This window comes from Myotis nattereri (genome assembly GCF_964212035.1).
Source record: "Myotis nattereri genome assembly, chromosome: 8".
In the NCBI taxonomy this organism is placed as follows: domain Eukaryota; kingdom Metazoa; phylum Chordata; class Mammalia; order Chiroptera; family Vespertilionidae; genus Myotis; species Myotis nattereri.
Window position 1 is genome coordinate 6,543,649 of NC_138083.1, and position 27,957 is coordinate 6,571,605.

Here is a 27,957-nt window from a genome sequence, read left to right on the forward strand (position 1 = left end):
TTAAATTAAAGATTCATGTTGTAAAACCTAGGGCACCCACTAAAATTTTTTAAAGAGATATAAATAGTAAGTCAATAGTGAAGATAAAATAGAATCATGAACAAAAGGATGGAAATAATAAAGAGCAGAAATTGCTGAAACTGAGTACAGAAAAATAATAGAGAAGATAAATGAAATCGAAAGCTGCTTCTTTGAAAAAAAAAATAAGGCTGATAAACCTCTACCAATAAAAATAACAGAAAGTATCAATAGCAGGAAGGAAAGATTGGACATCACATTTTGAAGATTAAAATATAATAAAGTAATATTACAATAAATTCTATGTCCCCAAATTTGACAACTTAGATGAAATAGAGAAATTCCTTGGTAAACACAAACTGTCAAAGCTGACTCAAAAATAAAAAGACCTGAATAAACTTTAATATATTAGTGATATTAAATGTGCACTTAAAACCTCCCCAAAGAGAAAATACCAGGTCCAGATGTCCTAAAAGGTGAATTCTACCAAATATTTAACAAATAAATAATACCAATTTTACATAAATTTTCCTGGAATACAAGAGGAAGAAACACTTCCTAACTAATTTTATTTGACCATCATTGCCATGATGCCAAAATCAGAAAAAGACATTACGACCAAAGAAAACTAGCCCTGGCTGGTTGCTCAGCTGATTGGAGTGTCATTCAGTACACCAAAAGATTGTGGGTTCAATTACCAGTCAGGATACATACCTAGGTTACAGGTTCAATCACTGTAGGGACGAGTATGGGAGGTAACAGATTAATGTTTCTCTCTCTCTCTTCCTCTCTCTCAAATCAATAAAAACATATCCTCAGGTGAGGATTAAATAATAATCATAATAACAACAACAACAACAACAACAACATATTTTTAAAAAGAAAACAATAGACCAATAACCTTCATGAGGAGAAACCAAGATGGCGGCATAGGTTAACGCCGGAGTTTGCTGCCTCGAACAACCACTTCAAAAATACAACTAAAAGATGGAACGAACATCATCCAGAACCACAGGAAGGCTGGCTGAGTGGAAGCTCTACAACTAGGAGGAAAAAGAAAAGCATGCCGAGACTCAGAGGAAGCGCAGTGCTGAAGTAAAATACTCAGGTGCAGAGTGCATATGGAGCAGGCTGGAGGCTGAGGGCGCAGTTGTCTGTATCAATCGGGAGGGAGTCTCAGACTCTGAGCTCCAGATTCGGGTGAGTCTCTAGGGACCCAGACTCAAACGGGACTGTCTGGCTTCGGTCAGAACTCGAAGGCAGCTTTCTCTTCGAGGTTTGCAGCGGTTGCTGGGACTCTGAGAGGCAGAGCCCCTGGGGACAAGACTGAGAGCAGCCATAACTGCTCGCTCCACCTGCCCTGTAGATCCCCTGGGACCCACCCCGCCCAAGCCCTGCACAGAGGCATTTGCCGGATAGCCTCAGGCAAAGGCTAGATTAGCACCGCCCTAGAGATCCAGCACAGAAGTTCTCCCACTGCAGACACAGCTGATTCTCATAGTCAGTTGGCCTGGAGGTCAAATCCCCCCTAGTATTATCTACAGCAATCAAGGCTTAACTACAAGACTGCACACAAAGACCACAAGGGGTGCACCAAGAAAGCATAAAAAAATGCGGAGACAAAGAAACATGGCAGAAATGGAGGATATAGAGCTCAAAACCACACTTGTAAGGTCTTTCAATAATTTTCTGGAAACTGCCGATAAACTTGATGAGATCTACAAGAAATCTAATGAGAACCTCGATGTTGTGATAAAGAACCAACTAGAAATTAAGCATACACTGACTGAAATAAAGAATATTATACAGACACCCAACAGCGGACCAGAGGAGCACAAGAATCAAGTCAAAGATTTGAAATGCGAAGAAGCAAAAAACACCCAACCGGAAAAGCAAAATGAAAAAAGAATCCGAAAATACAAAGATAGTGTAAGGAGCCTCTGGGACAGCTTCAAGCGTACCAACATCAGAATTATAGGGGTGCCAGAAGAAGAGAGAGAGCAAGATATTGAAAACCTATTTGAAGAAATAATGACAGAAAACTTCCCCTACCTGGTGAAAGAAATAGAATTACAAGTCCAGGAAGCGCAGAAAACCCCAAACAAAAGGAATCCAAAGAGGACCACACCAAGACACATCATAATTAAAATGCCAAGAGCAAAAGACAAAGAAAGAATCTTAAAAGCAGCAAGAGAAAGAAAGTCAGTTACCTACAAGGGAGTACCCATACGACTGTCAGCGGATTTCTCAACAGAAACTTTGCAGGCCAGAAGAGACTGGCAAGAAATATTCAAAGTGATGAATACCAAGAACCTACAACCAAGATTACTTTATCCAGCAAAGCTATCATTCGGAATTGAAGGTCAGATAAAGAGCTTCACAGCTAAGGAAAAGCTAAAGGAGTTCATCACCACCAAACCAGTATTATATGAAATGCTGAAAGGTATCCTTTAAGAAGAGGAAGAAGAAGAAAAAGGTAAAGATACAAATTATGAACAACAACAAATATGCATCTATCAACAAGTGAATCTAAGAATCAAGGGAATAAATAATCTGATGAACAGAATGAACTGGTGATTATAATAGAATCAGGGACATAGAAAGGGAATGGACTGACTATTCTTGGGGGGGGAAAGGGGTGAGGGAGATATGGGAAGAGACTGGACAAAAATGGTGCACCTATGGATGAGGACAGTGGAGGGGAGTGAGGGCAGAGGGTTGGGTGGGAACTGGGAGGAGGGGAGTTATGGGGGGAAAAAGAGGAACAAATGTAATAATCTGAACAATAAAGATTTAATTTAAAAAAATAACCTTCATGAATATAAAATCCTTAACAACACAAGAAAAATAAAATCCAACAATGTATAGAAAGAATATTTCATCACAGCCAAGTGAAATTTATCCTGGAATGAAAGGCTGGTTCAACATTCAAAAAATCGATGTTATTCAGCAGGCTAAAGAAAAATCAAATGATCATCACAAGAGACGCAGGAAATTCATTTTATGAACATAATCCATGATTTAAAAAACACTATCAGTAAACAAGGACTAGATGGGCACCTCATCTGATAAAGGGAATCTATAAAAAACCTACAACTGCCCTCATTCATAATGGTGAAAACTGGATGCTTTACCCTAAGATCAAGAACAAGGCCAGGATAGGGGCTGGTCACCCCTAGTCAATGTTGTGCTGGTGCAATAAGTCAAGGAGGGAATAAGCATCCACATTGGAAAGGAAGAAACGAAGCTGCCTGTATTCATAGATTACATGATTGTCTACAAAAAAATTGCAAAGAATCTGTAAAAAAGCTACGAAAACTAAAAAGTGAGTTTAATGAGGTCACAGGGTACAAAGCACATATACAAAAATTAATTGTATTTTTATGTACTAGCAATGAACAATTAGAACTTAAAGTCTTTTAAGGTACCATTTATAATAGCTCCAAACCTTTGACTACTTAGGTATAAACCTCACAAAATACACACAAACTCTATATGCTGGAATTCAAAGAGCAGCGATGAAGGAATCAAAGGCCTAGATAAGTGGAGCGATACGCCATGTTGACAGACTGGACAAGATTAGATGTCAATTTCTCTAAACGTGATCTGTGCAGCCAACACAATTCCAATAAAAATATGAGCAGGATTTTGAGTGGAAACTAGCAAGTTGATTCTAAAATTTATATAAAAAGGCGAGAGACAAAGAAACCAAAACAATTTTGAAAAAAGAAGAAGAAAGTTAGAATAAAAGAACACATTTTGAAGGATCGAACGAGTCCTAGTCTACACGACTCCCAGACTGACTGGCGTCCGTGCAGCCCCGGCAGTGTGGTGCTGGCGAAGGGGCAGGCAAGCAGGTCCACGGAGCGGCACAGAACGTCCAGAGACAAACCTACACTGTAGGGCCAATTAATTTCGAACAAAGTTGCAAAGAGAATTAAGGGGAGAACAGAAGGCCTTCTCCCGGCCTCCCTGTCCCCCACTGCAGCATGGACGCTTGCAGCCCCTCCTTGGGCCGCCTCTTCGTTCTGCTGCCCACACGGCTGAGAATAGCACCCCTGGCAGGGCGCTAACCTTCACTCCTTGTCAGGAAATCTGCACTTTCTCTGCGGACTTTGGAGCCAGAAACCTTCAGAGGCTCAAAGGACCAGAACAGACTTTCGAATTGCTGTGATGCTCAGAGAAAAGCCCAGATCTTCACTCCATTCCCACCTGGGGCTCCTCCCCAGCCCTCCCAACCAGTGTCTACTGAATGAATGATCAAAGCGGAGGCCGCCCGCGAGGCGCGCCGGGTCTGCACTCTTGTTTCTGCCAGTTTTCTGTGCCAGGTGTGTTGGAATTAGAAGAAAGAGCGGGAGGAACCCTGCACCCCCGGGAACCAGAGGTCGGTAGGGTATCAATTTCTCATGATCACAAACCGCACTTTGCACTTCTCACCTCCCTCCAATGCACATGGGTGGTTTATAAACGAACAGCCTGAGTCCAGAGGGAGACAGGGACTTGCCAAGGCCACACCAGCGGTCAGTGGTTTGGCTGGGCTGGAGCCAGGACTCTTGATTCCTAATACCCTGCCTCCTACTCATTGTCATCGTCATGGTCACTGTCACTGAAGCCAACATTATCCAGTGCTCACTCTGCTCCAAGCTCCAGGCTTGTGGCTTTGCGCGCTTCTTCCCATTTACTCACAGCAGCCTCGGCAGCCGGTTAGTGTGGTCTGACCGGCATGCTCCTGAGCCAGCCTCCCGGCGCCATGGCGCACGGCCACCAGCAGAGGCCGCGGCACCTGCAGCCCTTGCCTGGTCTATTCCAAGGAGAGGTGCAGGGGGCGCTGTCCACCTTGCCCCTCCTCCCCGCTGGCCTTTCTGTGGAGTACAGAGCGCCGGCCCCACCACACCGTCCTTCCGATGAACCGCACAGCCCTGGGGGCGGCGGGTGGGGTGCAGGGGAGGGCCACCGCACGCCACCTTGGGACCAGCGGTGCTCCGGGTCTGCAGGGGGCCAGTCACGAGACACAAACATCCCCAGCTTGCCCTCCTCGACCAGGCTGAGGTCTGGGCCATGTCACCCCAGAAACCCTTTCTGTTCCCCTCTCCGCGCAGCCAGCAGGCACCCACGTCCGAGCCATGACCAACGTGGCTTGAGAAATGCCACAGGAAGAGCGGGCCACTCACCCACCGGTGCCACCCGAGGCTCCTCTCTGTCCACTGGCCGGCTGTCCTCCCAGATGCTCGGCCTCCGGTGGCCCATCGGGTTGTAGTTTCTTTCACTCGTTTGCTGACCGCGATGGCATGTTTCTCGCTTCCTGGAGCTTTGGGGGAACAGGCCAGAAAAAAGCAATCAGCTTCCAATTCATTTTCTCTCCCCGCCCGCAAATGAAAGAGAACCCCGCATGGACGTCTGTGGGTGATCAATGTGAGGGGCTTAAAGCAGAGCCCGCTCCCCGTAGCAGAGGTGCCTGTGCAGCGCCCACGGACGTGGAGGCCGCTCCTCTCTACAGGTTTCAGGATGGGGACCCTCCAGCCACAAAGCCCAGGCACAGCCCAGCCTCACCAATCCCGAGTGCAGGCCATAGCTCGTACCCCTTCCTCTTGGGGGCACTTCGCCCTCAGCACCCCCTCCCCCACCCCGGCCCAGGTTATGCTCACCTTGGCCTGGAAGAACTGGGACATTCTGCAGGGCAGTCCATAAATTCCCTTTTTTTTTTTCTCTCTCGCATGAGCCAAGTATAACAGCTAGCTGTCCAGACCTGTTTAAAAAGGATAAACCCCAGCTAAGCACATAAATAACACCCTACCGCTTTTATCATATAAACACGACCAGGGAGCCAAATGAATGAAAGAGCCCAAACACAGGTTCTCATTGTGATCTCATTAAGTCCATTAAATATGTAGGAAAGAAAAAGGCTTCCCATCTTGGGTCTGGTTTAAACTATCAGGGAACAGATTAGAGTTAATTAATGCCATGAACTCTGAAACCCCAGGTGGGAGGCTCCCAACAGAACCCACACCTGTCACAGACCCCATTTCAGAAAATCTAAGTGGACGCGGACACGCCCCCCTCCTCCCCGCATCCCCAACACTGGAACGCTGGGCCCCTGACCTGTTACTCCCGAATCTGGATCAAGAGATACCCCACCTCTCCCCCCGCGGCCCCCCCCCCCGGCCCCGCCCCGGCCCTGAGACAGAAAGCTGGTGGACTCCAAGCAGAAACCGTGTAAAGGTCTCTGGTGGGCGCTCCGGAAATTGCCAGGGTTCCAGGCGCAAGGCGAGACTGCTAAGTTGCTCCTGGCAAGTCTGAAGGAGCTTATCAATTATTCATGCAACTGGATAAACAGGGATTTTATCTGGGAGCATGAATCGAGAGATAAAAATTCCATTTCAAGAGGGAGGGTGGAGACTAAACCCTGAATGTTAATTGTAAATTGGGGGGAAAAGAAGAAGGAAAGAAAGAATAAGCAAGGCCTGCTGCTCAGGTTGCGCCCTGAGCTCTCCCGCCCCAGCTTTCTGTCAGCTCCCCTCGAGTGTAGCTCACCTGCTCCTTGGACGATGCTCCCAGCCTCACCTGTGGACAGAATGCACCAGCACACAACCCCACGTGGCAGTTGCTGGGGGGACACCTTCAGATGGATTTTTAAACCTCCAAACAATACCTTTAAGGTATTTCCATTTAAAATCGATTTGCTGCTTCCAGACTGAAATCGGAAGCAGAGGGAAGTTTACAAACAGCTGCCTAACAGCTGGCAAAAGGCTCAAACCAAATGAAACAGAAGGCAAATTCAATGGCAGGATATTTGGGCCAAAAACAGAACATGACTTCGCTTTCTGTCCTCCTGCCTCCTTCCCCCATGTCCTTGCACCTGACAGCTCCTTAAAGGCTGGGAAATTCACCCAAAAGAGGACGTTGGGGAATTAGTAGTTTATTTAGACACTGACATCATTACATTTGACCGTGGACTGGAAACACTCTATCTCAGCGGAGAACGGGCCCTCCACCCCGACGTCAGCGGGCGCGTCCCGCAGGGAGGACCACGCGTGACTCATTTTCACTCTTCCTCCTCTGCGCTTCCCAGACAGTGTATCAGGAGCATGGTGAACTGCATCATGGGAGAGGAATCAAACTTTGTGCTTCTGAAATGCTATGTTAGAAGCATATACTGATTTTCAGAGTGGGAGTAACAATAACCTTTGTTGTTTAAAAAAAAAAAAAAAAAAAGCAACAGTCTGAAGCCACACACATCCCCCAACTTTTCTTATTTCATTTTTCTCCTCCAACAAAAGCCTCTCAAAACGGAGGAATCATCACATTAGGTTTCCCTTTTCTTGCCACCCAGGTGGGGGGTGGGGAGGGAGGCGGAGGGCTTCCGAAGGTGACCTGCCGCTGAGAGGGGAGAAGGTGGGACCTGTGCCACAGCCTTGGGTCCGGGCACCCAGGTCTGCGGGAGGGACACGGAGGGGTCAGGAATTCCCACACCAGGACACCCAACCACCACCTTAGCAATCTCTCCTCTTGCTGTGCCTCAGTTTCCCCATAGTCAGGAGGGAGATTTGGCGATGCTTTTCCCCTTTGGCTCATCTTACTCTTTGGACCTCAGATGCAGAAAGCTGCAATGCTATTACTAGGGCTTTCGTGGTAATAACCTCCGTCTGGATAGGACCTGCCTTTGTTGAATCTTATCTTTTATCCCTCCCCCCGAGCCCCCAGGCCCGCATCCCTTCTTTCCCGCCTAAAGGCATCCACTCACATACGCCTGATGTGTGGCCTTAGCTACACACACTGAAAATCATAGTGTCTTCGAATGCCAGCCCCCAAGGGAGCATTTGAAAGTGAAAGATCCTGAGGCCTCCCAGCTCCGACGCCTGAGGGCTGAGCCCACATTTCTGTCTGTTCACCTTGAATGTAGCTCAGCTGCTCCTTGGACGATGCACCAAACCTCACCTGTGGACAGAATGAACCAGCACATAACCCCGCGTGGCAGTGGATGGCGGGGAGGCACCTTTGGATGCCACACATCTTTGGGTGCTCGGGGTCTGGGGCACAGAAGAGCCGCACACGTCTGTGTTCAGGGGACTCATCAGGACTGGGAATGGCTACCGTCTTACAAGGACATCCCACCACAGGCCTCACACTAAGAGCTTTACCTGCCAAGATCCTACCCCAAACCATCCGAGAATCCTCACTTTCTTAGATGAGCAACAAGGCTGCGAGGTGGCCCAGAGTCACACACCCCATGAGCGCCAGCCCTGGCATCCGTTAGAGAGGCTGGGCAGGGGATCATGAGGTTTGAAAAGAAAACCAACCCCAACCCTCCCAGGCAAGCAAGCCTGGTGGCGACGTAACAGGTGTTGGTTTGTCACTCGGCAATGAGCTTGGGCACCCAGCCGCCATGCTGGCTCTGTGGCTATCCACATGGGAACGCCTGGCCCACCTGTGTGGTGCCCTTGAGTACAGGAACAATGATGCATTTCCACAGCTGAGGACTGGTAATCCGAGGGTGAGTTAATACATTAATGAAATCTTACTAATAAACTAATCGATGTGAGAATAAAATCAACAAGCCATTCAGCTTGGGCACCACCCAGAACAACAACTGTGACAACTGAAATGTTAATCATTACACCTATCCATCTACCTATCCACTCATCCACCTATCCACACATACATCTATATATCCATCTACCCACTCATCCATCCATCCATCCACCCATCTATCCATCTGTACATTCTTCTATCATCCATCCATCCATCCATCCATCCATCCATCTACCTATCCACCCGGCCATCCATCCATCCATCCATCCACCCATCTATCCATCTGTACATTCTTCTATCATCCATCCATCCATCCATCCATCCATCCATCCATCTACCTATCCACCCGGCCATCCATCCATCCATCCATCCACCGACCCATTCATCTATCCAACATCCATCCATGCATCTAACCATCCTCCTACCATCCATCCCCCAGGTGAGGGGATGGAACCACTCATCCACCCAAAACTGAACACCTATATGCCAAGTGACAGGGTAAGCCCTTGAATGCCCTGCGCCACCCCCCACCACACACACACAGTCTGATGGAGCAAGAAGACTGAGACAGGTGTGAGGACTAGTTGGGGGCAGTTTCTGGGCAGCCCATGGCATTTTCACAACCTGCCTCCCCCCCAGAGGAAGGTGCAGAAGAAGCCACCAGGACCCAGGCAGTTTAGGGTCAGGCGGAGAAGCCAGACTTTTAAGGCCCAGACCAGGTTCTCACCCAGGCTCCACCTCACACCAGCTGTGTGTCTCAGGGCCGAAGAACATGGATTCCTGCACCCAGTGCCTACTTCTGCAAACACTGCTTCTTAATCCCACATGGCAGATGAAGCAGAGGCGTCACCCCCAATTTACCTAGAAAGAAACCGAGGGGGCACTCATGTTCAGGCACCCACGCTGGACCTGCGTGAGCCTGCGAGTGGCAGCCCCTTCCAGCTGAGCCCTGGGGCCTCACCCTAGCCCTGGCGGTGGTGAGTCGCTAACTGGTAGCCTTAGATTCGAGAGCAAGCCTTCCAACGTGAAACCCATGCTCATTCCGTGTAGTTTGTTTGCTTGTTTATTCATCCGTTCAGCAGCTGTGTAGTGAGTCCCATTACACACAAGGCATGTGCTAGGCACAGGGGACAGTAGTGTGACTTAGAGCAAGGCTGGCACTGTGGCACTAATCACAGGGGACAAATGAGGGTCAGTCACCCATGACCTCAGCTCTCTGGAAGGCAGGAGCACGGTTTCCCTGCCTCAGCTTCTTCATCTGTAACATGGGGGTGGTAGAGAGGATCTGGCCAGCATGATGCTCTGCAGGCAGCAGTTGTCACCAAGAGAGGTCAAGCCCACTCTGGCCTGGCCCTAACTTCATCCACAGCAGCCCTACCCACCCTGCCCACCGGGAACCAGCCTGGATATTTACTTGGTTATTAGATAACCAGGCCTGGGCACAATTTCTCTGATCAGACACTCCTGATAACTAGCAGAGGAAACCGACCATTTTATAGCAACATTTCCTGGGGCAAGCTATCTTCCCAGGTGCATTTAGCAGGGGCGGGAATGAGGTGGGCGTTTGGGGGGAGGGAGGAGGAGGCTCTGTTCTGCAAACATTTCCGACAGACCCACCCCCGACTTTTGGGGGGGAGTAAACGCACAGGGTGGAAGGCTGGCCACCCCTCTCCTATCACCCATATCCAGCTCCCGGCACCTCCCCCACACAGGCTGGGCCTGGCCCCAGCGAAGCCGGCCCTGGGTGCCCCCGTCCCCTGCAGCTCTGAGCACGGGGCAGGTGCCTGTGGTTAGCAACCCAGAAAGGCCCAGCTCTGGAGGCCAAGATGCCACAGTGCCCGTGGACGTGAGTCGTGGCCAGCAGGTCAGGGCTCAAGAACGAATTTGCTTCTCCTCCAAACGAGCTTGCGATGACCACCATTTCAAATGTTCTCCATGACCGCTCTGAAGGCAGGACGGGCCGGAAATGAGCGTATTTCTCCAGCAAAATGCAAGGGCTGGACCACAGAGCTGTTTCGGGGGTTTTTGGTTAAAAGTAAACATAAGTTTGAAGCCAATAAATAAGTTTTAGCTTAGGTTCCTTCTCTCTCTCTTGTTTGCTCTCCTATGACCAGACAAGAGTCGTGTTCAAACATGATTCGTTCATTTCCTTTGCTTTGTAAATTCTTTGGAGTAAAACCTGTGTTGCCTCGGAACAGGTAGCTCACCTGCCCTGGGCTTCCATCCCCTCTCCTGGAGAAGGACGAGCTGCACCAGGTGGCCTCCAACCCCCACCTCGCTTCGCCCACTCTTCCCAGGGTCACCCGCCAGGAGTGCGATGATGGGTGGGGGGGTGGGGTCCCCCTTCTGAAACTCTCAGTCTCAACTGCAGGGTTTAGCTAAGACTTAGGAAGCACTTTCAAGCAGGGCTTTTCCCTGTCCTTCCTAAACCTCTTTGAAGAAAAGCTGTTATTATAGAATGGGCCTTACTTTCCTTTTTTAAAAAATATTCTTTAATTGAAGAGAGAGAGAAAATCGATGAGAGTCATATCAATTGGCAGCCTCCTGCACACCCTCTACTGGGGATCGAGCCCACAACCCTGGCATGTGCCCTGACTGGGAATTGAACCCAGGACCTCTTGGTCCATGGGATGATGCTCAATCCACTGAGCCACACCAGTGGGCTAGAATGGGATTTTTTTCAATAAAATCTTCAGATTTGGAATGGAACTACAGCACAGTGATACAGGGCACCCTGTGGAGATGCAGAGCATCTTGGTCACAGGCTGGGCCTGGAGAGTTCTGCCGCCTTCCAGCTGTGTGGCCTTGGGCCAGTGGCACAACCTCTCTGAGCTCAGTTTCCCGGTTCTGTAAAATGGGGCTAACAATCCTTCCTTCTTCCCCATAATTATCAGCAATTCCTCCTATTTACAAGTCAATACAGCGATTCATCATACTTTGTAGGGACCTTCTCGCTGTGGACAGCAGTAACTGAGTCCTGAAAGTACCGAACTGTGACCTCACCTGGGCTGTCAAATGCAGCACCCACTCCCCATGCCACACCGAGAATACTCACCCCCCGCCCCCGTCAGCCCAGCAACACACCCTCATTCAGAATCCCGAGAGCGCGTCTTAGTCAAGGACACGTCTTTAAAACTATCCGTAACCGTACTATTTGCAAATTTAAAGACACATAATTGCCACGGATAGTCCTGATTATGCAATTATATTCACCCTGTGCAAGGCCCCGTCTGTCTCAGGCTGTTCTCAGCAACCCATAGAGACCAGGAAAGAAATGTCCTCTTCAGGAAGGAAACTGATCGTTTCTCTCACATTTCCATTTGCGGCAGATCACGCTGTGGCCCCGTTCCCACGTGCTCCTCTGCCCCCTGGAGAGGAGTGCCCAGGGCAGCCCGGTGGCCTCGGGGCTCTTGGATGCCTGAGAGCCTCACCCAAGCTTCTCATAAGGAGTCAGAAGGTTGGGTGCTGTCTCCCAACCCCCAGAGGCAAGCAGCCCACAAGCACGGGCGGATGGATCTATCACCCGTCTGAGGACAGGCTGGCAGCTTGCATGGGCATCCTGGGCACAGGCCGGTCCCCCATCTCCCAGCCCTCAGCAAGGGGCGTCTCCGGCTCTCTCTTATTCTCTCTCTTTCTCTTTTCTGTTCTCTCTCCTCTTTCTCATTTCCCTTACTTTCTGTCTCTCTTTCTCCCCCCCTCTTTTTTCACTTTCTCTTTCCTTCTCTCTCTCTCTCTCCCCCCCGCCCCTCTCTCCCACACCCCCACCCCTCTCACTTAATGGCAACACAAGGAAAACAGACACCAAGATCTACACGTCTCCAGCCTCAGCCCGCCCACCACAGCTTCCCTTCAGCTATCCAGATGGCCCATGTAGAGAGGAACAATCCGGTTAAATGTTTTCCAATCCAAGTGATTCTCTCTCATCTTCATTCATAAACCCAATAACTCATGGAGAGTCCTCCTTCAGACCCTCCTTCAAGCCTCGCTGCCACTTGGGAACTGCCTGGGAGCTCCGGGACCTGGGTGGGGGCGGAGGCGGCCGGTGGGGGGCCATGCTGTCTGTCCTCCATCCAGCTGCCTCTGGGCTGTCACCTAAAATGACTCACTCAGATGGGAACTGGGAGGTGGTGGCAGGAGGAGGAGTTGGGGCAGGAGGGTGGGGAGCCGCCCTGGCCGGCGCCTCACTTTGGCCTGGATGCTCTCTGGAACCCACAGGCTAATGACAGAGCGTGCTGGCTGCTGGGCGCCAGTTTGGCCCCTTTCCCCGTGCCCCGAGCTGGGCTGCCAGTCAGTGACTTTCCCAAGAGAATCTGAGTAGAAACTTCAAGGGTCAGAGACCAGCGGGCTCAGAAGAGCTTCCCCGCCCCCTGTCCCTCCAGGGACCAGCCTGCCTGGGTGCACTTTGCGAAAAGGAGTGCGTGGAACTGAGGGAGGTCTTGCTCCCTGCGAAGACTTTGGGGAGGTGAGGGGCAGGGGACGGAAAGGGGTCAGCTGGGGTCTGAATGGCAGGAGGAGCCATGCCAGAGGGCTGGGCGCACCGCGCTGGTGAGCGCGCCACGGAGGCTGTCTCCACCTCTTCTGGCAAGTTGGACCTATGAGTGCGCAGCTCGACTTACAACTATCAACAGCCCAGAGGGAGCGCCAAGGGGGGCGCAGGGCCCTTGCAACTTCTTCGCGGGACCCCAGCCGGGCGCCAGCGTCAGCTGCGGCCCCAGAGCCCGGCGCCCCGCCTCCCTCCACACACCGTGGAGGTGCCGAGGCCGTCCTGCCAGCCCCGACGGGATGCCCGCAGCCATGCTCCCCTACACTTGGGTCCTGATGCTTTTGGGAGGTAAGTGTCACCTTCCTCCTCGCTGGCTGGCTCACTGCCTAAGGTCGGAAGGGAGGGAGCTTGCCGTCTGACTCCCAAGGGGCCTTGGGGACTGCCGTCTGGGTCTGTGCACCATGGTGATGCTGCCTCCGGCTAGCCCTTCCCCAGCCTCACCTTGCCCGCACCTGCTGAGCCTCCAGGCTCCTGCGGGAGGGAGGGGTGTCATTGCGCCAAGTGTTCACCCTTCTGCCCGCCCCCACCACCACCCCCCCCCCGCGCCCCTTGAGGCTTGACCTCCAGGCACTAGGAGGAGCCCCTGGGATGGGGTCCAGAGGGACTGGTACCTCCAAGAAGATCAGGAGGATCCCAGGCCCACTGAGGCCCCCATGGCAAGGTACAAACCCCCGTGTTGAGAGCAGGGCTGCAGGCTGGTCTTGCCCACGGGATCCTGGACCTGGGGGTGCTCAGGGCTGGGGAAAAGTTAGGGGAGGGCGCAGTGACCCTGGGCCCAGGCTGGTGGGGGGATGGGAGAGAGGGGGTGGCCAAGGGACCCCAGGACCCCCCGGTAGAGGAGACAGGACTAGCTGCTTGTTTGCTGGTGCTTCTTAGCGGGTGGGGAGTGGGCAAAACTCTACAAATGCCAATGGACCATGGTGGGCACCACTGGCAAAAACGACAACCACAATAGTCATGGCAGGGCGCCCGCCCCGGCTCGCCCCGAGCACCCTCACTGTGAAGGGTCAAGAATTCTGGCCCTGGAGTCAGCCACCTGGCTCCGAAGTCCAGGTCAGCTTCCGTCCACCTGTGGGGCCTGGGCATGGCCACCAGCTCCTCGCCCAGTGTTCGCATCTGTCCAATGGGCTCACAGGCCCAGCCTCTGTCTAGGCTCATTGTGAGGACTGTGGAGGAGGGCGGGGAGGCACGCAGCGTGCCGCCTGGCACCGAGGGAGCGTTCAGCCAGCGCAGCCAGGCCACCGGCTGTCAGGTCCCACTGGGCACTCTGCTCCTTTACAGCCAAGGAGCAAAGCCAGGTCTGCCTGCAGGAGCCCCTCGATGGGTCTTCTCCCAGCCTCCAGCTTCGAAGCACGATGGATGGAGGGAGGTGAAAGGGTCTGAAGGAAGTCAAGGGAGGCGGGGGGGGGGGGGGCAGTGTGTGAGTCACAGACACGTCCATCCAAAGGGTGCAGTTACCACGGGCTGGAGGTGAGAGGTCGCAGGGCCCTCCACTGCAGAGGAGTCCCAGCAGAGGGCACAGCACAGGGCAGGCAGCCCTGTTCTCTGGTTGGGGAGGGCGGGGAGGGGTGGGTGGCAGGACTGCTGGGCGCAGAGATGAACCAGGCGAGGGAGGAACCATCATCTTTACGCTCTCTCCCACCCCTCCCTACCTGCTCCCTCCCACGGGACAGGTGACCCCAGAAACCTGCAGGCTTGGTCACAGCACAGGGCTGTTGTCCTTGGCAGGCGGGGAGCTTCTCGTCCTGCCAATAAAATCCCTGGACGCTTAGCATGGCGCTCGCTCTCAGAGAGTCCTGCTGCGCTGCTCCTCGACCTCCAGCCATGGGAGTCAGACAGATTCCCCAGGAGAGGAGCCGGGAGGGAGCGCCCGATGGGCGGAGGCGCCCTGCGTTCAGTCACAGGCGCAAGGAGGGCGCCGACCCCACTGGAGCTGCCTCGGCAGCTCCCTGCCCTAAGCCGGGCACCGTTTCCCACTGAACACTCCTTCACAAGGACTTCTCCCACTGCTGCATCGCCAGGCAACAAGATCCTTTCGCTTTGGAGAAAGGAAACAGAACCCAGTTAATCCTCAGATACTTACATAATGTAGGCACCTGAGCCGAGGCGCGCCTGCTTCGTGTCCCCAGGTTCTGGAAACGTTGTGGAGGACACACCAAGTGAATCCACAATGAGCACACACACACACACACACGTGCACGCGTGCACACACACGCATGCACACATACATATGGGAGCACACACCAAGGTTGCTCAGCCTCAATGCTATTGGCTTTTGTGGTCCTCACCATTCTCTCCGCGGCTGCCCCATGCACTGTAGGATGCTTAGCAGCATCCGTGGCCTCTACCTACTACCTGCCAATGTCAACACCTCCCAGTTATGACAACCATAAGGGTCTCCAGACACAGCCAGATGTCCCGGGGGGGGGGGGGCGGGGGCGGGCTACTCTTGATTGAAAACCACAGGTATGGCTACATCAGACTCAACTGGTAGCTTTTCCGATGAATCTGTCAAAATCACCGGGTCGGATGGATTTTGTTATTCTTGTTCTGAGCAATCAGGAAATCAAAGGTACAGTGGGGCCCCAAGAAAAACAGCACCCCAAGCTAGTTTCCAGTTTGGACGTTGATTTTTCCCACTTGTTCTCGCTCCTTCTTGTCTCTGAGGATGTCCTCTGGTGAATGTCTGGCCGTGAGTGGGGAAGTGCGGTTAGGGACCCCCGGCAGCAAAACCCTGCGATGCCAGCTGTGCCCATGCCAATGCTCTGGCCCCCAGCTCGAGTTCACTCCACAGCAATTTCTGGCTTTTAAAAATCTCCTTACTCGACAATTTATGCTTGAGGGGGGGAAATGAGAAACCACAGCTCCTTTTTATTCCTCATTTCTTTTGGTCTAATTTCAGCCCTGCTTTTATCTCCAACCATGTACTTTGCGATGGCAAGTTATCATTTAGTGACAGATTAACTAGAACGAAATCACAGGCTAGCCCATAATAAATTAGTTGTCAGTGTGGGGCTCCGCTCTGAATCCGAGAATAAAAACTGGGAAGAAAATTAACTTAAGTACACTCCTCCGAAAATCATCAGTGAATGGAGATCAGTAATCGGATTAATTATTTAAAATAAAGAAAGTTATCAGCTGAAACTTTCTCCTGCTGCCTTGCCCGGCGGTCACTGCGGCCAGCTGTCTCGCTTATCGTTCTGACCGGAGCTGTAATCTCCAGATTCAAAATACCCAGCTCCAGGCAAACAGAGCAGCTTCCTTGATTTCAAAACCATCTGGACGGTGGGCCAGTTAGAAGCGACCGAAGAAGAACTATCCGTGCGATGCCCTGGAAGTTACCAATGTTAATGAGAGCTTTGGAGCCAGAATGAGCCACTGACAGAACTGCCAAGAGAAGGTGCTCCCCCGAAGCCGGTGCACAGCCTGACGCACAGGAGGCTGCGTCAGCCTGCGGGGTGGTCGTGAGTGTGCTGGCTCCCTGAACCCGACGGTTTCCAAAAGACTGATACAGGGGAGCTGTCTAAGACCCAGGAAGTGAGGTACACAGTGGGAGGGAGAGGCAGGTGTGTCCCCGAGAATGTCAGCCTCCCAGCTGAGCGGGGGGTGGGGGGGGAGCCACCTGCGTGCCCACAGGCTGGCGGGACGGGGCTGAATCCAACAGCTTGTGTGCTGCAGAGCTGGAGGGCACGTCCCAGGAGCTGGACAGACTGGGGGCCACCCTAGCTTTCACCTTCCCCGCCTGTTATCCGTGTCCCCAGCAGTGAGCTGGGAATGGTGACAACACTGGCCTCAGGGGGACTGACGGGGTGAAGGGGTGCCTGGGGTTGGACTTGACCCCAAGAACCTGTGACCTGCATGTGCCACCTGCATGAGCCTGGAGAGACAGCCGCTCTCAGTTGCCTCCGCGAGTGTAGGCTGGCCACTGGGTGGGTCTCCTTCCCTCTCGATGTTCTGTGTGTCCCCAAGAGCACCGTGACTATTGTCAGGATAGTGACCACAGTGACAAAATTCATCACTGTCCCTATGGAGTGAGCCAGGCTACTTCTCGCACCCTGTCTCCCTGGCCCCACCGTGGGCCTGTTGTCACCACCTTCCTTCCCCGTGAGACGATATAACGACAGACGCATGGCTCAGCTGGGTGAGGCGGGTACAAGGAAGAACGTCCAGCAGAGCAGTGCCCACCTGAGATTCAACCCTCAGAGTGAGTGCTGGGTGACGCGCCGGGTGTGCCCCCGCTGGTGTAAGGCCCTGCCGATACAGGAACACGGGAGGCCACCCCTGGCCGCAGGGAAGTCAGAGTCAAATTGGACGATTAAAGCTAAAATGAGCGACTCATTGCAAGTGGCTGCTCCACCCCGTAGGTCCTGGGGCATCTGGCCTGGGCGGGGTGGTGTGGAAGGTGATAAGTGACTAAAGCTTGAACAAAGAGGAGGGCGGAGGAAGGACACGGGGAGAGGGACTTGCATGAGTTCATGACCAGAGAAGGCCAGTGGGGCTGTCAAGAGAGGGTGATGGGCGAGGGGTGGAGAGGCCAGGAGGTTGGCAGGGCTCAGTCATGGGGGCCATGCGGGCCACAGGGGGGCATTGAACTTCCTGTCAAGGGCAATGGAGGGTCCACTGAAGGGGGTTCAGCAGGGGAAGGAATGGGATGCCTTAGAGCAGTAGTGCTCAACCTTCTGGCCCTTTAAATACAGTTCCTCATGTTGTGACCCAACCATAACATTATTTTCGTTGCTACTTCATAACTGTAATGTTGCTACTGTTATGAATCGTCATGTAAATATCTGATATGCAGGATGGTCTTAGGCAACCCCTGTGAAAGGGTCGTTCGACCGCCAAAGGCAGGGGTGGGCAAACTTTTTGACTCGAGGGCCACAATGGGTTCTTAAACTGGACGGCAGGGCCGGAACAAAAGCATGGATGGAGTGTTTGTGTGAACTAATATAAATTCAAAGTAAACATCATTACATAAAAGGGTACAGTCTTTTCTTTTTTTAGTTTTATCCATTTCAAATGGGCCGGATCCGGCCCGCGGGCCGTAGTTTGCCCACGGCTGGCCAAAGGGGTCGCGACCCACAGGTTGAGAACCGCTGCCCCATCACCAGAGGTATCCAACAATGAGCCGGATGCTGTGGGAGGTAGCATTGGCTAGCCGTGGTCGGCAAACTGCGGCTCGCGAGCCACATGCGGCTCTTTGGCCCCTTGAGTGTGGCTCTTCCTAAGCCTTAGGAGTACCCTAATTAAGTTATTAACAATGTACCTACCTATATAGTTTAAGTTTAAAAAAATTGTCTCTCAAAGGAAATTTCAATCATTGTACTGTTGATAATTAGCTCTGTTGACTAATGAGTTTGCCGACCACTGGCTAGGGCTAGGCAGTGATGGCGAACCTATGACACGCTTGTCAGAGGTGACACACGAACTCATTTTTTGGTTGATTTTTCTTTGTTAAATGGCATTTAAATATATAAAATAAATATCAAAAATATGTCTTTGTTTTACTATGGTTGCAAATATCAAAAAAGTTCTATATGTGACACGGCACCGGAGTTAAGTTAGGGTTTTTCAAAATGCTGACACGCCGAGCTCAAAAGTTTCGCCATCACTGGTAGGGAGTTGTGGAGAGCAGCTATAGTGTTTGGACAGGTTCAAGCCTCCGACTAATGAGAGGGCACAGTCCTCTCATGGCCACGTGCAAGTCTCCACTTGGAGGGCAGGGCCCTCTCAGCACAATTATAGCCAACAGCTGTGGTTGTGAGCTTGAACCTATGGTCCGAACACGAGGCCCCATGTGCCTGAGTGATGTGGGCTTGATAGAGTTCAGGTGCATGTAGTTGAGTAGGATTGAAACCCAGGAGAACGTTGTAAACATCTTGACCACGCCCTTACTCTGCCTCGTGGAATCTGCTATAAAATAAAGACACGGCTTGTAGTCCGTGGCTCTGTCTCTCCATCAGAGAAGCAGCGTCCCACCGAGACCCAGCTTTATTCTCTTGTCTGTCTTTTCTCAATCCTTCACCACCCCTCTCAGGTTCACCCTTGGCTGTGCTGGCGTGGCACAGGGAGTCACCTAGATTTGCTTCCAGCCCTGAAAGTATCCGATTCTTAGAAGCCCATAACCTCCTTCTGCCAAGACACATGCTTTCAACTCTCATTTTAGTCCCCAGAGTCCCCTCTCCCCCGAATGTAGTGCCTAGTAACAACGCCAGTATTCACCTGTCCACCACCTGTCCCACCACCTGTCCCACCACCTGTCCCACCACCTATCCCACCACCTGTCCACCACCTGTCCCCCACCTGTCCACCACCTGTCCCACCACCTGTCCCCCACCTGTCCACCACCTGTCCCCCACCTGTCCCCCACCTGTCCACCACCTGTCCACCACCTGTCCCACCACCTGTCCCCCACCTGTCCCCCACTTGTCCACCACCTGTCCCCCACCTGTCCCCCACCTGTCCCCCACCTGTCCACAACCTGTCCACCACCTGTCCCCCACCTGTCCCCCACCTGTCCCCCACCTGTCCACCACCTGTCCCCCACCTGTCCCCCACCTGTCCCCCACCTGTCCCACCACCTGTCCCCCACCTGTCCCCCACCTGTCCCCCACCTGTCCCACCACCTGTCCCCCACCTGCCCCACCACCTGTCCACAACCTGTCCCACCACCTGTCCCACCACCTGTCCACCACCTGTCCACCACCTGTCCCACCACCTGTACGTTTTTTCCTGAGGGATAATAGATGGCCAGGTGGTCTTATCATACATGCACGTGTGCTCAGCGATTCTGCCTGTGACCTCCCTATGCCACTGGCACCGTGTTACAGAGGACAGATGCGCTTAGGAGCATCCAGCTGGCCAGCCAGACACTGAGGTCTGTGGGCCACCGAGCTTCATGCCTCGACTGCCCTTTCCTGGGCAGCTCAGCTCAAGGTTCAGGCCAGGACCGCCTGCCCCGCTGCCTGTTGGAAAGAAGCCGGGTTTAGAACGAAGCCGGGCAGCGGAAGATACCCACGCGCTGAGGCATGCGGCTGACAGCTTACATAACGTGACTTAGGGCGGAGGATCACAGTGTGGAGACCACAGGCATGCTAACAAGAACAGTCTTAAATCCTCAATTAAATGTGATTCTGAGAGGGGCTGAAGAGCGAAGGACCTTAATTGTCCATCTGCAAAGACAGCTGCGTGGGCTGGGCTCCGGAATTCAATCTCCCACATTCTAACTCCAGCTGCTCCACGGGCTTCCGAATCACTTAATCCCTCTGGGCCTCAGCCTCCTCCTCTGCCAAGTCATGTCTGCCCATGGGTTGCTGTGAGGAGTAGGTGAGGCTGCCCACAGGGCCAGGCACAGAGCAGGTGCCTGGGAGGTGTCACTACATCATTACTAAGGTGACAGGACACTGCTCTGTGGGTTCTGCTCTTGGGACCAAGATATACGGCTTCTGAGGGATGCCCACAGAGCATCTGAGGCATCAGAAGTGTGGCGGGAGGAAGGGTCGGAAATGGTGGCTGACAGGTCAGAGGAGGATGGGCGCAGAGTAAGTGAGGAGGTCAGAAGCCCAAGTTTCTGCTACAAAAGGCACGTGGGGGCGGGGTTGCCTTTGCCTGGTGATGTAGCCAAAGGGCCCCCGCTAGCGGCTGGGATGGCACCGTGTGCTTGGGACATCTGTGTTCGTGTCCTAGGACTACTGTGCAAAGTGCCACCAACTGGATGTCTTAGAACAACAGAAATGAACTGACTCACCATCCCGGAAGTAACTAAATCTGGGTGTCACGGAGCCAGCTCCCTCTGAAACTGTAGGGGAGAAGCCTTCTTTCCTCTTGTAGCTTCTGCTAAAAGGCCTTGGCAATCTGTGTCTTTACTATTTCTTTCAATGACAGTTGACATTCAGTATCACGTTGCCTTTAAATGAGTCACTCCAATCTCTGCCCCCAACAACACTCTCCTCCCGTGTGTGTCTCCTCCTCTTCTTACAAGCACACCAGTCCTCTTGGATTAGGACCCACCCTATTCCAGTGGGACCGCATCTTAACTATTTACAACTGTATTTCTAAACAAGGTCGCATTCCGAGGTAGGACTTGAACGTATCTTTTGAGGGGATACAATTCAGCCCACAACTCCTCGTGTTGTATCTGAAGGGCCCCCTCTGATGGGTGGGAAGGCATCAGGTGTTTCTGGGAAGTGGAGATTCAAGAACTTAGTTGATCAGCCTACAGTTGAGAGGTGATGGGGCAGGGACAAGCCATGACCAAGGACCCAGGGAGGAAAGGGAGACCAGGAGACCAAAACCTAAATACCCAATGTTAGGCAAAGATGTCAACAAATTTTGAGGGAATTATGCACCCGCAAAAATATATATATTTAAAAATATTGAATGAAATGGGAAGATAATTTTGGCATAATGTTAGAACAGAAACACAGTGTATGTACATTTGATTTCAAATACGATTTAATTGGAAGGGTGGCATCCTTATTTTTTAAAAAAACTAGAAGAAGACATAAGAAATTAGTGGTTATCTCTGGGAAGTGGGATTATGGGTGATTTCTCTCTTTGTCTTTATATGATTTTTCTGTATTTCCTACAGGATCAGTTCCATCTGGGGTTGCGGGTTCCAAGGAAAGGGGCTGGGTGTCTGCTGTCACCGAGGTTACAATCTCCAAGACATGCAATCCCCGAGGTTTGCTAGAACCTCAGCGAAAGAGGCTGGTTGGAGAAGTAGTGGAAACTGGGGCTTGGGAATCCTGATCTGACTGCAGGATTCTGGTGTCAGAAGTGGGGTCACCCAGCATGGCACCGGGGTCCTGGGCAGGAGAGATGGTCTTAGACAAACTTTGCTCCTGGTGTTGATCTAAGGAAGAGCAGGGCCCCGACCATCCAGACATCTAGACAGGACCCTTCCTGGGAGCATGCCAAAGGTGCCTTGTCTACAGCCAAGTGGATGGGGCTTCAGAACCAGGAACTGGAATCCTGATAGGGTGACTGAGGCCAGAACACAGCTATGGGTGGATAGATGTCAGCAGTAAGTAATGTCACACTCCCTTCTACTAGCAGCAACATTTTCTGCATTGACTCAAATCCTGGAGAATGGCCAGTCAAGGTGTCTCCCCTCCACCTAGGCAGTGATGGCGAACCTATGACATGCGTGTCAGAGGTGGCACGCAAACTCATTGTTTTGGTTGATTTTTCTTTGTTAAACGGCATTTAAATATATAAAATAGCCCTGACCAGTTTGGCTCAATGGATGGAGCATCAGCCTGCGGACTGAAGGGTCCCAGGTTCGATTCCGGTCAAGGGCATGTACCTTGGTTGTGGGCACGTCCCTAGTAGGGGGTGTACAGGAGGCAGCTGATCGATGTTTCTGTCTCATCAATGTTTCTAACTCTCTATCCCTCTCCCGTCCTCTCTGTAAAAAATCAATAAAATATATTAAAAAAATATATATATAAAATAAATATCAAGAATATAAATCTTTGTTTTACTATGGTTGCAAATATCAAAAAATTTCTATATGTGACAAGGCACCAGAGTTAAGTTAGGGTTTTTCAAAATGCTGACACGCCGAGCTCAAAAGGTTCACCATCACTGACCTAGGGCATGAGTCTCAGGTTGAGCAAACGGGATGTTTGCCCCAAGACCTGGAATCTTATGTCAATGACCAGAAGTTAAAATGCATCCTGCTCACAGGGGAGTCCCGGAGAAACTGCAGGGTACTTCCCACCAGCCGGATCCCCAGAGCACCTCTTAGATCAGTGAGCACCCATGCCCTTCCACGGAATCCCAGTCTAGCTTATCTGAGTCAGACATGGCTTCGGCTGCTTGCAACCAAAGCACCTGATGAGTATGCCTCCGGTGTCCACTTTGAGACCATGATCTCTGAGCTGATAGCTAAACAGCATATATGCTTTACTGAGGTTAGCTCACCTCAGAGCTCAAAGTGCATTAAAAACTTGAGCTGCCCTCCTCAAACCTCAGTGGTAAATTATAGCGAAAATGGGAAGAAAAGCAATAGCTCACACCCAACCCCATCTTTTCCCCCAAAAGATGTGTAACAACAGAGAGCAAGATGTGAATGTGTTTAGCTCGGAATCACAGTGACCACAGTAAAACGAAATGACTTGTTCTTTGAAATATACAATTAGTTGTTTTAACATGTGTTTGGGTGGTTGGGTGTGGTTTCTAGATAGTTTGAAACTTAAGTCTACTGTTTGGCCCAAGAGTCTTAACCAGACTCTGATGGGCTACAGTTTTTTTAACAGCAACCCACCGTTACTAAAATTAAAGCCAACTTGTTGGTGAGTGCGAATACCTGGGCTTTTATAACGACCAATGTTGGACTTGCTTTTTTTCCCACAGTCTTACAATACCTTTGCATTTTCATCTGCCTTTTGCAGAAGGTGAATTTAAAGTGCCCATTGAAATCGCAGAGAAGGCAGTGACCTTGTGACTGAGTGACTAGGTGCATTTGCCTGGTCAGCCCCACCCCACGCTCTCAGGGTCTACAGGTGCCTGTGTCTGCATTTCTGACCCTGAGGGTGTTTAGGGGCCACCCGGCTTCCTGAGAAGTCAGAGTTCCAGGTTACGTGTGAACACTTAAGTCCGTTCACATCCAGGCTATTCATTATTGCTGCAGACAGGGGCAGGGGAGGAGAGGTCAGGACCCTGAGGCTCCAGAATCCTGTAAGGGCTTCAAGGATCGCTGGGAATTTGCATATTCATTGCCAGAGAGCTTCCAGAGGATCTGAGGCCAGAACTACTGGAGTTCTTTTTTTTTTTAAGATTTTTAAAAATTTATTTTTAGAGGGAGAGGTAGGGAGATGGAAAGAGAAACATTGATGTGAGAGGGAAACATAGAGCAGCTGCCCCCTGCATGCCAGGGATTAAGCTCGCAACAAGGCATGTGCCCTGACCAGGAATTGAACCAGCAACCTTTTGGTGCACGGGATGGCACCCAACCAACTGAGCCACACTCAGGGCTGGAGTTCATTATCAGAGGGTGAAGCACAGTCCCTGTTTATGTAGATACTTTGCTCAGAAAGTTCTTTTCTTTTTTTTATCCTGCTTAAGCACAAAGACAGACTTCTCTCTCTCCCTCCTCCAGCTTCTCATTTAGGAGAGCTTCAGTGAACGAGCATGCATTTACGTTTTTAGATAACTTTGTACAACTTCAACTCAATGGCAGAAATATCTCTTCATGCCAGTAGTTGGTTCTTAAACGGACATTCAGCTGGCGCCTACTATGCCAGGCACTGTTCTACCCGCTGGGGACAGAACAGTGAACAAAAGGGGTCTGGGTCTGGGCCTGGGCCTGGGCCTGGGCCTGGTGGGACTCACGGGGCTTGTGCTCTAGTTGGGTGAAGGGGGGGCAGGGAGAGCATAAACAATAAATAAGAGAACAAATAAATAAATGAGAAAAGACTGACGGCAATAGCACTATGAGTGAAGAAAAGAAGGGCCGTGTCCTGAGAGCGACGCAGAGGTGGGGCTGCCAGCTGAGGTCTCCCTGGAAGGCCTCTCCAGGGAGGGACACAGAGCTCGGTTCTAGAATGAACAGAGGCAGCGCGTGAGGACCTGGGGCTAAAGGAGCCTGGTAGGGTTCGGCAGGTGTGAAGGCTGAGACACGTTTAGGAAACTGAAGGACACCAGAGTGGTTGGCGCAGGAGAGATGACAGAGACAGTCAGGGAGGCGGGTGGGCCACCTCGTCCTGTTTCCAAGAACAGCTTCACAGGTACCACGAGTTAAGACTTGAGCATATCTTTTGGGGGGACATAATTCAGCCCACAACAGGGATAAAGAGATGACTCCCAGACTCATTCCCAGATGCCTGATAATAGGGGGAAGATGGGACCTGGGGGTGGGGGTGCCTACCCAGGGGTCACCTTCTAACTCGCTCCTGAACTCTCTAGCTCCTGGGCTAGCTGTGACCCATAGAAGGAGCTGGGTTGGAGGGAGGGGAAATGAAGAACTCCGTTTGGCCGGGTTGGTGTTAAGAAATCCTAGAGCACAGGTGTCCTGAGCTCTGCCATTGCTCACAGAAGGCACTGTCCACTGAAGGAGCCGGGCCCTTCAGAGGCGGCTGCACAGAGATGTGCCAACAGCAAGTAGCCACAGATTCCCAGTGTGGGTGGTGGACGCTCCAAGAGGGTGGCCACCCCGAAACTCTGTCCTAATTAGTAGAGCAGGGGGAGAAATGAAGGGTTAGAGGGCTCTGACGCCGGGGGGTGGGGGGAGCTAGCCAGCAGATGGACACATGACAGAGATGAGACTCCCAGAAAGGCGGTCTCAGGCCCACGGCAATAGTGGCTGTGGCTGCAGGGGACGCGCACGGCCTCCACAGACAAGGGGCGTTGGCCCAAAGGAGGACGAGGCATCTCTACAAACCACACTGGCTTAGACCTGCCACCAGGGAGGTTGGCTCGGTAGCCCTGGGCATCGAGGACAGGAGCTGTGGATTCAGCTGGGCTCCAGCTCCAAACAGAACTCAGGTGGCCAGTAAAGACAGATCCTCCTAAAATTCCTCCTTCCGCTCTGCAGCCCTCAGCCCCTCTCCCTGGTCAATGTGTCTCGTCAGCTTCTGCCTAGACCCGTGGCCTGTGGCCTTTCCTCGCGTAAGGGCCAATTCAAGGAAACCAAGGACATAAACAGAATCCTTTTTTTTTTTTTTCCTTCAAGAAATTATATCCTTGTTAATCAGGAAATGCAATACTTGAAATTGCACGTAAGCTGCTTTAATAGGCTCCCAATTACTGAATGGGGCTCGTTTCAGAGCTACCATTTCAGCAGCTTGTACCAGGCTCTGATTATAATGCTGCCCTCCGAACAAATTTCATTATTGAGCAAGACGCTTCCGCAGCGAGTTTACATTGTCTTTGCTTGGCTGACCTTGGATGCTATTGAATTGGAAAATGTGGTTTGTATTATAAGGCCTCTTAATAATGTATTTTTTTAAAAACAAGGGACTTTTCCATTGCAAATGAGACAAAGGACACCATATTTAGCACAAAGAACGCCTCAGTCTATTTTGAAACATAATTTTCATTAGGCAGGTTTTTCACCGTAACAGGGATTTAAATTTTATTTTAAAAACAGCCTCCCCTCTGCCACAGCGCATATTTATGTATATTCCTTCGTGGAAATAAACATCTGAAAAGATGCACACACTAATAATATGAGTTGCTGCTGGGAAGGGGAGAGGAGGTGGGAGGGCACTGAGGGGCATCTGCTCGCCTGCCTCGCATTCTTTATAATAATGAGAATGTATTAGTCGAGGCTGGAGGGGGCCCTGCTCCCCACCAGTGGCATGAGCTTGAGGAAATGTTAGGGGTGGAATTGTTTCCCCAAATTCCGAGGGTGGAGTCCTCTCGCCCAGAGCCCTGAAATGTGTCCTTCTTAAGACAGAGGTCATTAGGTGGGGCCTTGTCCACCAGGACTGTGTCCCCATCCAAAGGGGACACGCGGACACGGACACTCTCAGAGAGAGACATGTGGAGATGGGAGAAGGAACACACCAGGCTCAGGCCTCCCAGCGGCCAGCCCTGCGGACACCTTGATCCGGGATGTCCAGTCGCCAAACTGGGAGAATCCAGCCCCGCTGGTTAGGCCCCGCCTGTGGAGCTTTGTTCTGGAATCAGCAGAGTGAGTCACCGGCCAGGTTTCCTCCTCTGTGACCTGGGCTGTCAAAGTGGTTGCCGCAGGGCTGCTCCCGAAGGTGGCCCTCCAGCTCCCCGCCCGCCCGCCCAGGCCTGGAACAGTCTAGTGGCCGCGCGGGGCAGAAGGGACCTCAGAGGGATTGCTGTCCTGCCACCTCACTGCCATGGGCACGTTCCCCACGTTCCTTGCCCAATCCCCGAGGAGCCCCAAGTACGTGGCACTGCTGGGAGGCCTCCCATGCGCTCCCCCCACCCCCAAGGGCTGACAACCCGGCAGAGGGTCATTCTCGCTGCACCCGGCCGGTTGCCCCCCAGCCACGTGGCCGCCCCCACCCACCCGCACAGGGCTGGACTGCTCCGGAGCCAGGCACGTTTTTCCTCGCCCCGTGTCTCCCAAGCTCCACCTGGGCTTGGCCGGGTCATTGCTGCATAGAGGCAGTAATTTCACACACTCACATTTCCTGTCGGGATTCCGAAAACCAACCTGAATCCGTAACCTTGGGGGAAGCGGGACTGAACGGAAATGCCCACGGTCCCTGAAGCAGTGACCTCAGCTGGGGGTCCCGGACAAGTGCAGGGAGGCGGCACTCCGGCTCAGCCCATGGCCCTGTTAGCGGCTGAGTATGTTGGCGTGTTGGAGCTGGTGGCCAGGGTCCCACTCGTGTTCCCTTTTGCGACAGGAATGACACAGGACTGAGCTTTTTGTCTGTTTCCTCTTTGCCCAGAGCAAGCCTCTGACCCCCTTGTGCAGACTGAGATAACAGAGGCACTAATCCCATCCTGGGGCTCCACCCTCCTGACCTCATTAACCCTAATCACCTCCAATGCATCACACAGGAGTAGGGCTTCAACATTTGGATCTGGGGGGGACACACATCAGCCCATATACTGGATGTGATCAAAGGAAATTGACAGTAGGTCAGGGCAGTGGTAGGCAGAGTGCTGGAGAAAATTATGAGAGCCTGGCTGGTGTGGGTCAATGGTTGAGGGTCGACCAGGAGGTCACAGTTTGATTCCCTGTCAGGGCACACCCCTGGTTTGCCACCTGGCTCTCCAGTAGGGGGCGTGCAGGAGGTAGCCCATCAATGATTGTCTCTCATCATTGATGTTATCTCTCGCTTCCTCTATGAAGTCAATAAAAATATTTTTTTAAAAATAATAAGAGAGAGGAATCACAAGTGAAGATTGCATTGTGTCAGACTTTGAAATGGGAAGCG

The 27,957-nt window shown here is 51.9% G+C and overlaps 1 protein-coding gene across 1 annotated transcript in view; it reads left to right on the forward strand.

The window, feature by feature from the left end:
- Positions 1-13,329: 13,329 nt before the first annotated feature.
- Positions 13,330-27,957, forward strand: part of APCDD1L (APC down-regulated 1 like) — a gene marked incomplete at its 5' end in the record, with an annotated part of 53,038 nt that continues 38,410 nt past the window's right edge. The window contains one exon of the mRNA XM_081096643.1: positions 13,330-13,378. Within this exon, the coding sequence (XP_080952769.1) occupies positions 13,330-13,378 (49 nt within the window). The remainder of the gene's footprint in view (positions 13,379-27,957) is intronic.